This window comes from Neomonachus schauinslandi, chromosome 8 (genome assembly GCF_002201575.2).
Source record: "Neomonachus schauinslandi chromosome 8, ASM220157v2, whole genome shotgun sequence".
Lineage (NCBI taxonomy): Eukaryota > Metazoa > Chordata > Mammalia > Carnivora > Phocidae > Neomonachus > Neomonachus schauinslandi.
Window position 1 is genome coordinate 81,331,874 of NC_058410.1, and position 13,158 is coordinate 81,345,031.

General features: G+C 38.2%; 1 protein-coding gene across 1 annotated transcript in view; it reads left to right on the forward strand.

Annotated features, from left to right (window-relative positions):
* Positions 1-13,158, forward strand: part of FILIP1 (filamin A interacting protein 1) — a 168,533-nt gene that overhangs the window by 70,561 nt on the left and 84,814 nt on the right. The window contains exon 2 of the mRNA XM_021693420.2: positions 4,112-4,393. Within this exon, the coding sequence (XP_021549095.1) occupies positions 4,118-4,393 (276 nt within the window). The 5' untranslated portion in view covers positions 4,112-4,117. The remainder of the gene's footprint in view (positions 1-4,111; positions 4,394-13,158) is intronic.

Sequence of the window (13,158 nt, forward strand, 5' to 3'; positions counted from 1 at the left end):
AACCAACTGAACCACTCAGGCACCCCCAAAATAAAGTAGTTTAAAGTGGACATTACTGGGGTGCTGGCTGGCTCAGTCTGAGGAGCATGTGACCCCTGATCTTGGGGTTGAAAATTTGAGGCCCACGTTGGGTGTAAAGATTACTAAAAAAAATAAACTTTAAAAATAAATAAATAAAGTGGACATTATTGACGGCACACTTGATTACACTATTGAGAATATGTCTTTCACTTTTGTATATGGTGTCTACTTCCTTCCTAAAATATTTCTTGGCTAGTTTGTGATCTCTGAGTACTTTCACATTGCTGAGATAGAAAAGGCACTGATTGCTGACTTTGTTGTGGAGATAAAGATAGTAGACCCTATTTGGATCACCAAGAAAGTACTAAAATCCATGTGCACATGTCAAAGGAAAAGCAATTAATGTGAAATTTCAGTGTCACGGAGGAAATATATTTCCTAAGACAGAATTAACATCATGGTCTAGCACATGAAATATTTTTATCAAAGTGAAATAACATGGAAGAGAATAGGGAACTCAAGCTTTTGAGCTGATTAGTGATCTAAAATAATTAGATAATTTTAAAATATGTTTTTTCTGTGAAAGTAATTAATTCTGTAATCAATTAATTCTATAATCAATACTAATTAACTAATATAATTCCATTAATTCCACAAAAGCTATTAATACTACAATAAAATTTACCTAAAAATGCATCAGACTGAAAGTTTTAGAAAGTACTAACTATAAAAAGAGTTGCACTAATTAAATGTCACTTTCTGTGTGTTTGTTTTGTTTTTTTAAGATATTATTTATTTATCTGACAGAGTGAGAGAGAGGCAGGAGAGAGGGAACACAAGCAGGGGGAGTGGGAGAGGGAGAAGCAAGCTTCCCACAGAGCAGGGAGCCTGATGCATGGCTCAATCCCAGGACCCTGGGATCATGACCTGAGCTGAAGGCAGACGCTTAACGACTGAGCCACCTAGGCACCCCTCTGTGTGTTTGTAAATACGGTTGAGTAAATGCATATAACATAGTTAGTTAGGCATTTTTCTAATTTAGGAATACCCAAATGCTGAAGATCCTATAAAAGATATAAAAAGTCCAGGAAAATATTACACAAACACATGCTACAGTCAAATACAAATGTTGTATATGATTAAGGCCATGTATGACTAAGTTTAAAACATTACCACCTTACTATTGTCTGGAATTTTTATTAATGCATGATCTAAATTGAAGTTGTCAAATCAATATTTGATGCACCATCCCAAAGAGCCTTAAGATCTTATAGAGAAAATTATTTCAGGTAAAAAGGCATGGAGTTGTAGGGAGTCACAATTCAGTTTGGGGAGCCCCTGTCTTAATAATGATGTGTAAAATTCAAGAGTTAAATTTGAAATTGTTGGGGAGGAAAAAGTTTTCCTTCTACCTTTCTAGGTTCTTGGCTGAGACACCCCCCCCCCCCCGCAACAAAAAGACAAATTAACAGGAGAAAAACAAACAGAAGTTTAAAACATGTATACCTCTTCTATACATGAGAGAGGAATTCTCAGAAATGGCTCAAGCCATCACCTTAATATCATCTTCAGCTAAATACAAAAGAAGATGTTGGGGGTAGGGAGTCAGTTGTGGGAGGTTACCAGGAAAAGCACAGTAAATAAGAGTAAAGTGTTGTGCAGATTTAAGTCCTTACCTTCTCTGCTAAGAAGAGTTTCCAGAAATTTAGTCATTCTTTTCTTTCTGGTACGAAGAAGAAGACACCCTTACAAATGGAGATTTCCCTTATAAATTTAATATTTCATACCAAAGGGTAATTTCTACTCAGTTTTCAGAACCTCACCTGTGTCTATTATTTCTTAAATAATCAATATGCCAAAAAAACATATTTTACTCCCCTTCAAAACTTTCTATTCATTGCTTCTTCTTTTTTTTTTTTTTTGACTGGGGCTTAAGTCAGCCCTCTCCGCCCACAACAAACTGATAAAGTATAGTAGGTCTGCTCCGAAGTGCTCTGGCTTCCATTACAAAGACACATCTATTCTTTCTTCACCAAGGAAGCAGAAAAGATGCTCTAAAATTTCAAGAACTAATCACTGAGTGAACCAGAAAATAGGGTGCCAGTGTTAAGGATCACTTTTTCAGTTTATATTGTTCAAAATTAGGGTGCTGAAGAAAGTTCACACACTCACAAAAGGGTCCATTTGGTTATAAGAGTTCAGTTCAAAAAAGGAGCATGAATGTAGATTTAAAGATTTGTTGGAAGAATTGAATATGCACTATCTGAAAGGAAACATCACACTGTATTTATTTTTCTATTATAAACCTAGTGTTTTGAAAAGCTTTCCATGGTTTCTTAAGTATGTTGGGTTCATAAAGGAAATTTACTTTCAGAAAACAAGTCTCTGTATTTTATCTGGAATGAATAATGAAAATCTTGCTGCTTAGCTGTTCAGGGGAAGGACTATTTATACTGTGAGTTTTAAATAATCCCATGTTCTAAGCTACTATATTTAAGAGTTTAGGCAAATTTTGTAGTACAGCCCCCAGGAAATTAGAGCTCTCTTTCTTGCACTTTGAGTCTTAGGGTTTGAGTTCAATTTGTTTGTTTGTAACATACCTGTTGGTCAAGTTCTTCTGCTCAGAGACTGACAGAGAATCTGTAAAGCATTCATGATGGAAAGACCCAAATGTGCTCCCCACGGGATAAATTAGCCACTGCTTTGTCTTTTTTCTTTATTTTAACTCAAAATATTTAAAAAATTTTTGATTTTGAAATTGATCTGTTTTCCCCCATTCTTTGTGCTCTTATTCTTATTACTGTAAATGATTGACATAAAACAAAACACACTACCCTCCCCCCATTTTGAAAAAGAGATTATGGAAAAACAAAATCCCACATTACTAAAAACAACACCACCCTCTTCCCTTTGAGTTTCCCTTTTCCTCTCTCCATTTGAAGCCCTCTCCACCCTATGTGGATTTTTCTGTACATTGTGACTTCCAACTGGTTCCTGGCAGGGTTTGATGTTTGAATTTTCTTTTCTTTTTAAGATTTTATTTATTTGTTTATTTGTTTATTTATTTATTTATTTATTTGGGAGAGAGAGAGTGCACAAGTGAGGGGAAAAACAGAGGCAGAGGGAGAGGGAGAGAATCTCAAGTAGACTCCAGCTTGAGCATGGAGCCTAACATGGGGCTCAACCTCATGACCCTGAGATCATGACCTGAGCCAAAACCAAGAGTCAGATGCTTAACCAACTGAGTCACCCAGGTGCCCCAGATGTTTGAATTTTCTGATAGGCTTAATTTAGAATCATTTTTTTAAAATAAATTTTTTATTTTACAACAGCTTTTGATTCATAGAATTATTGCAAACATAATACCTAGGGTTCCAATATATACCACACCCAGTTTCTTCTATAGTTAACAGCTTATGTACAGTATGTACCAGTATGGTACATTTATTATAATTTATGAACCAGTATTGATACATTATTATTGACTAAAGCCCATGCTTTATTCATATTTTCTCAGTTTTTCTTCATACTGTCTTTTTTCTATTCCAAAATCCCACCTAGGATGCCATATTGCATTTAATTGTCATGTGTCCTTAAGTTTCTCTTGGCTATGACAATTTTTCAGATATTCTGTGTTTTTGATGACCTTGATAGCTTTAAAGATTACTGGTCAGCAATTTTGTAGACTGTCTTTCAAGTGGGGTCTGTCTGATGTTTTTCTCATTATTAGACTTGGGTAATGTTTGGGAGTGGGAGGCCACATAGGTAAAGTACTGTTTATATCCCATTATCCCAGTGTATCAAAGATACATACCATTGACACGACTTAGAACTCTTGGTGTTGACCTTAGTCATTTGGTTTGAGATGTTTATCAGGTTAGAATCACATTTTCACTTTTTCCTGAAGACCATCAAAGCATTTTCCTGCAGATTTTGATGACTTTCATTAAAGCTATAAGGAAGCTAACTAGGACTGATCTTTCAGTATTTCTTTATTGGTGATGCTGTGAAGCTGCTAAAAGTTTCTAAGTAGTTAGAAAAATAATTTCAGTGGTAGTAACAACATCTTATCTTTTTTCATGTATTGTAGGTGGGAATGAGATCCCGAAACCAGGGCGGTGAAAGTTCATCCAATGGGCATATCTCCTGCCCCAAGTCCTCTATCATCAGCAATGCTGATGATAAAAGTCTCTCAGAAGATGCAAAAAAGAAAAACAAATCAAACAGAAAGGAGGATGATGTCATGGCCTCAGGAACTGTTAAACGACACCTAAAATCATCTGGAGAAAGTGAACGAAAAAATAAGAAATCCTTGGAGTTATCCAAAGAAGACCTTATACAGCTACTCAGTATAATGGAAGGAGAGTTGCAGGTAGAGTCCAATTTTCTCAACTATTTGTATCTAGTTCCTAAGCTATAAAATGAGAGACTATGAATCTATCTCCCTCACTGGATTGTGAACTTCATGGGGAAAGGGGTTATATTTTTCTTGTTAATTTCTAAATCCCTGCTATAAGTTTGTACTGAATAAATATGTGTTGAATGAATGAATAAAGAAGAGAAGCTGATTCCAACTTCAAGCTTCTCTAGAAGCAGAAAGTTTCTTAATGATATGATTTTGGTAATAATTTAACCCAGGCTCCTGTGCTTAGTAATCAGTGAGGTTATCTAATTTAGCCATTGGCTGTGGTTGAAAACCATAGAAAAGTCATGATTATTAGAGCACAGAGTTTAGATCAATGGTTACTTTTGCCTTCTTCTAAAAGGTAGAGTAAAAGGGACATAAAGAAATAGAGGGAGAGACAAAGAGAGGGAAAAATACAGAAAAATACAGAATACAGAAAAAAAAATTTGTTTAGAGCAGCCTTACTCCTTTTTTCATTTTTTCTTAACTTTCAGCTTTAATTTCCTACAAGTTGAGATGCACACAAATAAGCAGAGCATTGTATTGTGAAGATGTAATATTTTCACAAAGCATTTTCAAGTCTATTATCTCATTTGTTATCAACAAAAAATGTGGGTTGTGTCCAGATCTCATCTTAGGTTTCCTGAGTCTTGGTCCCGTGCTCTTTCCACTGCCATCCTCACCATCCTTCTGTAGCTTCCATGAACCAGGTCCCCCATTAAGTGTTTGTTTTTAGGGATCCAAGGGGGAGTTGGGATTCTTTTGAGTTTCTGAGCTCTGGACAATTGTGTTTCTGAAAGTGGGGGGAAAAATAGCTTTTTTCTTTTTGGAAAAGAGTATGACTTAAGAGTGAAGTTGCTGTTTTCCTTTTTGTTTTTGTTAGGCTCTTAGCTTGCCTGAGCCTCGAGGGGAATGCTAACAATCACGTGAGATGAAACCTTTGTTTGGTGCTGTTAGCATCAGAAATATTATTTGCAATCTACCCTAACCTAGGGTGGGCCACCCTGATCTGTTCCTGTTCTCATCTGTGTGTGCATACAGATAAGGAAACCCCTGGGGAAAAGAGAAATAGAAAACATACAAAACTCAAATTTTAAACAAATAAACATGATTGAGCTTACCATTTATGGGCTGAGAAAAATCACATTTGCATTTCACAGCAAAAGGTGAAATTTTCCAGAGTACCACCATTACTAGAAATAGCTTCACCACTCCCAGAAAGGTGGTCAATGTTTTGTCTATTAACATTTATTGTGTAAGGAGGCAGAATATATTAGTCTAACTTTTTAAGCTGCCCTCAGTTGACAGATACTAACCTGAGTGGAAGGTACACTGTTGTCATGGAAGTTTTCACAAAGCAAGGCCATCAGCTCCCTTCTCTCCAACCATGGTGGCTTGTGTGAAGCCTGTGGCTCTTCCAGATTTTAATTTCTGTAGAAGGCTATTATATCATGGTGGACTCTGGAAGGTATTTAAGATTCATGTGACTTTTATACTCATGGTGTTGCCAGATACAGTTTCAGAGCCAAGGCATGCAAAATATAAGGCCACATACCCAGAACATTAAGGAAAATAGCCAGAAGGTGCCAAAGACATGCATTTTGCTCTCCATTAAACTTTATAAATACTGGATACCTTACCTTACACAATAGATATATTCCTGAGTAGCAATAAATAAGTAAGAAAGTATAAGATATTTGTGGAGGAGGCAGTGAAGGAAAAGAGAAATGAAGGACCTGGTATTTTAAGAAATTTCATGGTGAATTCATTTGCAAAGCAAATCATCCATCCACCCATTTATTTATAGGCACCCACATAAGTGTATGTACTTACAAATGCAGATTGTGTCATATTAGGTTTGTTTAAAATAAGAGTGTTCCTGTATTTGGAGCTGTAGATCTATGTTTTTGTAGCAGAAACCTGTCCTTTATTAGCATTCTCACGTGAGATGGTGTGTGTGCTGTAGCTAAGTGTGGGAGGCAGTTGCCTTTAGCAACTATGAGTGGGCTGGTGAAAATGTGGCAGCTGTGTGCCAGGTTTGCCAGACTAGAGATGTGAAAAAAATCTATGTAAAGATCTAGTGCTGTGAAGAGAGGCAAGGATATGCCTCGAGAGGTAAGGCCTGTATGCCATTTGGCTTGACATTTATGAACATTTAGTGACTTGTCTCCCAGACCTTCAGAGACCACTGATTACCTCCCTTTATGGGGTGGCTGTATGTGACTCAAATACCCTTCCTCTGGAGCTAGTGTTCCAAGGTTATATAAAATATTGGGGCCGACAAGCATCTTTGAGGTGTCTTATCCACCTCCTTTATATAACAAATGTGAAATGACACTCTGATAAATTATGTGACTTTCCCAAGGTTGCACAGCAGTTTAGTTAACATTTGCTCTAGATCCAAATTCCCTGTCTCTCAGTTCAATGTCCCTCTCATTATATTATTTACACTTGGGGATGTTCAAGGGTAAGATCCAGGACCTTTGTATTTCTTCTTCATCTTGAGAATTTCTTTCAAGTGGACTCCCAGTGTGAACCCCAGGGCCAAAACCAGTTTTTAGGTTAGAGAAATTGTGGAAGGTTTCTTTCACATCCAGGCGGTAGAAGTGTATGATTTGAGTCTTGAAGTTTGGTGTGATCTGGATAGTGAGAAACATGGTGGAGGGCAGGGGTGCCACATGGTCACAGGCTGGGCCCTACACAACTTTGGGGGGCTTCATATTCACTACCCTATGAGGGTTGTGCCCTGGAGTTGTGCAGCAGCTTAGCCTTGGGGAGACTGGAACTGCTGGTTAAAAGAAGTAGGGTGACACAAAGAAAAAAGGGCTCGTAATATTGGAGAGATAGACTGAGATCAAGTCTGCCTGTAGGAGATGTACCGGGGAAATGACTTGGGGGACAAGGAGGAGATGGGAGTTCACTCGAACTTTCCATGTCAGTTTTCCCTTTCTCAGACTCGTTTTTGATCTCTCTTATTATCTCTACCTCCATATCCAGGGTTTTGGACATTATAAACAATTATGTGTTTTCTGGTACCAATGGCCTGCCACCTAAGGAATCTGTTGTGTGATCTATAGGAATTTGTTAAGCCAACATTAAAACAGCATGACCTTTATTGCTAGCATTGGCTCTTTGCAAAATCTGCAAATTTGCTGTTTTGCTTGCCAGTCCAAGTGCAGAGTGAACTCTTGAAGTGTAACTTTAGAGGATATGTATTAGTCATGGAGTGCCATTCTCAGGGATTTTTGCATTTTAAAGAGTCTTGTCTAGGAACTGGTGGTGTCATGACCTTTGTCTTAGAGAGGGACATCTTCCAGACCTTTCGAGCCACACCTTAGCCAATGCAAGCCTGTCATTTTAGCACAATGGCTGGCCAGCATTGCCTGCATGGAAGTAGCTGGGATGGTTTCCATTATGACTCTTCTGTCATTGACACTTACAATAACAAGAACTTTCTAATAAATTGGAACATTTTTACTCTGGGTGAAAAACTGGTTACATACTTCCCAGACTAAACTGAAAATAATGAAATAGTATACCCAGACTATCACTTGGGCACCATGATTAATTTTCCCTTGTATTTGTCCAAAAATAGCACTTTAAAGAAGCCAGTTGATTTGGTTGTACTAAAAACAACAAAAGTTCAAAGGAAATGTTACTCACATCAAAAAGCCATAACAGAAAACTTGGCAGAAGGCCATTCTTATAAAATGATTCAAAAACAGTATACCAATTAATTCTTTTTCTTGATACAAAAAAATATTTAGCTATTTTGTATAGTAAATCCTCTTGATATATCCACTTGAATACATTTAAAAAAAATCAACCTCTAAAAAATTTTCATCATTTTTTCCCTTTGTCCTTATAGTTAGTTCTCTTTTACCTGTGCAAAAGGAGGCTCAGGGAAATCTAGCTAACACGACTAGATAATGCACCACCATTCCATTTGGCTTTGGTGTTTGGCAGGCTGAGTCAGAGACAGGATCATCCACATGTTGAAAAATCTACCCTTGTCCCATGTAACTGGCAGAAGATGTTATCTTTCAGATACTTACAAAATGGATAACATGACCCTGTGGATCACTATAAGTTTCCTCTATTCTCTCCTTTTGCAGTTCCTAGCCATTTTCTTCTCTCTCTTTTTAAAAAAATATTCATCCATTTATTTGGGGGGGGGGAAGGGACAGAGGGAGAGGGAGAGAGTCTCAAGCCGACTTCGCACTTTACCTCTCTACCACCTACTGTAGGTGAGCCTTCTACCTGCTCTCCTTTCTTACTAAGAGATTTCATTCATTCTTAGGGCATTAATTAATTAGTTCTAAATTGATTTTATAATATTTAAGAAACATTACTGTGCTAGAGGTCTGAAGAATGCAAAGATGATGAATAATAATACTCATAGCTAAAATTTAATGAGGTCCTACTAGGTGCTAAGCATGGTTTTAGACACTGGGTACCTCAGCAGTCATGGTGAAAAAAGAGCTCCTGACCTTGCAGGATAAATGAGAATATGCAAGAATGAATATTCTATTGGGTAGTTGCAATGCAAATTATGGGAGCACAAAGGAGGGAAAGATTATGAAAATCTCAGGAGATGAGCAAAAGCTTTACTAAAGAATTAGATCATGAATAATTGGTAGGTTTTGGACAAGTAGAAATGAGTGTAGGGACCAACACAGACAGATTCAAACATAGAGTGGGTGGGAAAGTATAGGTTATATTCATCAGTAAGTAGTCTTGCTTCAGTGGAGAAGTATTTGGTGGAGATAAAACTACACCTGAATCTGATGTACAATATGATTACAGATAAGACATATGAATAAAAACAGTCAAAAGGAATGAGGATCCCAGGAGAGTGGAGTGATGCAGAAGCCAAGGGAGTCAAGATTGTCAAGAAGAGAGAGATTATGTCAGTCAAATCAGTAGGAAGCTTCGGTTGGATATGACTGAAGGGTGTTCTTTGGGTTTGTGGATCTGTAGGTTATGGGGAACATTTGCCAGAGCAGTTTCAGTGAGTTTAAACCTATTTTCAGTGGTTTGAGAAGTCAAGTTAAACAAACAGAATAACATGTTCTGTTGAAAATCTAGGAATTTAGAAAATCGTTTTTATTTTTATTTTTTGGTAAAAGTTAATTAGATTTTGGGTTGGTTTTTTTTTTTTTTGGATATAGTCAAAGAAGCCAAATTTCCCTTTTCTTTAGCATGACTATAAATTATTTTCCTGGCAGAGTAAACCCTTAGTGTATATTTGTTGACCTCCTGCTTTGAAAACACTATGTTGCTTTTTGCTACTTTTGGGCTTAAGTAAAACATGAGTTTATTAAAAAACAGAAGGTTAGAACAGTGTGAAGGCCAAGTCCAATGAGGGAATGTTGTAGATTCCAAAAGTTTTGGCAGTTAACCTCATTAGTGTTGACTTTGGGCCTCAGTTTATTCCCTGTCCGTACAATAGATACACTTCCTACTTTCTAGGGTTGTTGTGATTAGTACACTTAGCTAATATAGATGTTATTAGATGGATAACTGTGGATAAAAAAGTAGAAGAAAGACAGGATAGTAGCTAGCGGGAAACTCAGGTCAGTGGAAAGTTTTTATTATTTATATTTGTTTTTTAAAGATTTATTTGAGAGAGAGCGCATGTGCGCGCGTGCGTGTGCACAAGTGGGGGGAGGGGCACTGGGAGAGGGAGAGGGAGAATCCTCAAGCCGACTCCCCACTGAGCACAGAGCCTAACATGGGGCTCGATCCCAGGACACTGAGATCATGACCTGAGCCGAAATCAAGAGTCAGATGCTCGAACAACTGAGATACCCCGGTGCCCCCCAGGTGGTGGCCTTAAGGATAATTATGTACATGCCATATCACTGCTGAGGGGAGCATTAGAGGAAGGTGATTGTGGACAAATGGGAGCATTAATAAGTGAAGTTTAAGATTTCACCAGTGGAAGCCATGTGTCTGCAATGCCACTGGTGTGTTCAGAAGCCTGCGTGTAAAGGGGGAGATAGATTTTACAGCACTGAATCTAGGGTTGCAGTTGTGTAAGTAGATGCAGTGGAAGAACAGAAGTGGAAGAAAGTCGGTGAGACAATACCCAGCAAGGAAGAGATATGGGGAGGGATGAGCAGGTCAGTGGGAGGCCAGGCATGAGAGGGCTGGAGGGACTTGAAGTTGGGCTATTTGCATCTAAGTTTTCTGTGTGGTGCAGTGTTAACTAATGCACAGGCCTGGGAGTGGAAGCGAAGGCAATCAGAATTCATGAGATCAAGGATTGGTAAGGTTAGGATAGTGGCTAAATCTCCCACAAGAATGTTGAAACCTCCCAGGCTGATGGCAGGATTTAGAGTGAAGAGCATGTCTGTATCACAATAAATATGAGAGCTGGGGGCTAGGATCTCAGCACTTCATTGCTGCCAGCCTACTTTTTCTCAAGTGTTTCTCTGATCATGTCATTCTGTTGCTTAGGAATTTACGGGAGGCCTTGAGACCCTATCAGATTGATAGCTACATTGATCAGACTGGTCTGCAGAAGCTATTTCCTAACTGACTCCCTCTTAGCTATTGCTGTTCATTTTTTTAAAATTGTATTTTATTAGTTATGTTAATCACCATACATTACATCATTAGTTTTTGATGTAGTGTTCCATGGTTCATTGTTTGCGTATAACACCCAGTGCTCCTATTGCTGTTCATTTTTGATGTTCCTTAACATGACCATTGTTATCCAATCAGGCAGTCTCTACATCCTTCCCTAACCTGACACACACTTGCACACACAATCTCAAACACTATCCCCATCATAGTGTTTTTTTTTTTCTTCTTCTTATCTTTCTTTATATTTCTCCCGCCTTGAGAGTAAATACAAGACAAAAATTGGGGCTTTCTGGGAAGATTCAGGACATGTATTTGTCCTTGCTCCAAACTGTACTTCCCTCATGTACTGGTTAATATGTCTTTTCTCTTTTTTTATTAGAGACTTTATTTTTTAAGAGCAGTTTTAGGATGACAGCAAAATTGAGAGGCAGGTATAGAGATTTCCCATAAACTTCCCTGCCCCCACACATGCATAACCTCTCCTATTATCAACATCCCCCACCAGAGTGGTACATTTGTTACAATTATGAACCTACACTGACACATCATAATCACCCAAAGTTTATAGTTTGTATTAGGGTTCACTCTTTTTTTTTAATAAAGATTTTATTTATTTATTTGACAGAGAAAAAGTGAGCACAAACAAGGGGAGCGGCAGGCAGAGGGAGAGGGAGAAGCAGGCTCCCCACCGAGCAGGGAGCCCGATGTGGGGCTCGATCCCAGGACCCTGGGATTATGACCCGAACTGAAGGCAGACGCTTAACGACTGAGCCACCCAGGTGCCCCTAGGGTTCACTCTTGGTGTTGTACTTTATGAGTTTGGAAAATATATAGTGACATGTACCCACTGTTGTAATAGTATATAGAGTATTTTCACTACCCTAAAAATCCTCTGGGTTCTGCCTATTCATTCCTCCTCCAAACCCCCCACTAATATTTCTTTTAGGGACCCCTGAAGGCTTACTCTTCTGTGAAGACTTTTCTAAATAATTGCTCCCCAACACTTGTCTTTTTCCTGTCCTGAAATCCCACCTTGTTTTGGTATAAGTGTAAATCAGAGCATTCCATAAACACACATTCTATAAGTGTTTTATGTACTTACTTATCTCTGTTGTCTGAAACAACTTGAGGGAAGGGGTTGTGTCTTCTGCTTCTTTCACATGCCTCATTGTACCTAGAAAAGGGCTAGGCATATCATTGTTAGTGTATTGGTAACTGATGAGTAGTCTTGGAATGTTTTAATATCTATATGCCCTATGAGGCAGTCAAAAGATAAATTTTTTATTTTTATTTTTTTAAGGTTTTATTTTATTTTATTTCATTTTTTTAAAAGATTTTATTTATTTATTTGAGAGAGAAAGACAGAGATAGCAAGAGAGAGCACAAGCATGGGGGAGAGAGAGAAGCCTGATGCGGGACTCGATCCCAGGACCCTGGGATCATGACCTGAGCCGAAAGCAGATGCTTAACCGACTGAGCCACTCAGACACTCGTAAGATTAATTTTTAATGTCTTTGAACTGTATAGAGAATGTTGAAGTATCACAGTATACACAATGCTATTGAATTAACAGTAATGGTCCTGAATATTTACAATTAAAATCCCACTACAAAACTATGATTCTACTTTTCTGTCATCGTTAGCAGGAGATGTCATAACTCCATTGGGGATGGTGATAATCAGTTCAGATGGAATTACCTGGTGCAACCAAGCACAATAGGCTTATCCTACAGGGGTACCATTTATCACTTCTTTCTTTAGAGATGGCTTTTCTTTTCCTAAGTGAGTTCCATTTGTCACATGGGAAGGCCTTCTGTGGAATCTCTGTACTTCTAAAGAATGAGGCTTTTAGTTACTCTGTATGGCTTTTTAAATTGATGACTCACCTGCATTTAATACACTCCATCTTTAGAATCCCAGGCTGAGGTCACCCTGAGTGAGGCTGCCCAGTGAAACCTCACACCACCAAAATGGTCAGCATGCTGAGAATGGTATGTCTTTGCTAAGTTTAGGAGGCAGAAAGAGACAGGTTGCTTTCTGATTAAAATCAGGACCAGATCTGATTCTTTGTTGAATACGATGCTTCAGAATCTCATGTGTCCAGTAGCATTGTCAGTCTTTTGGCAAAGAGTATTGGTGTC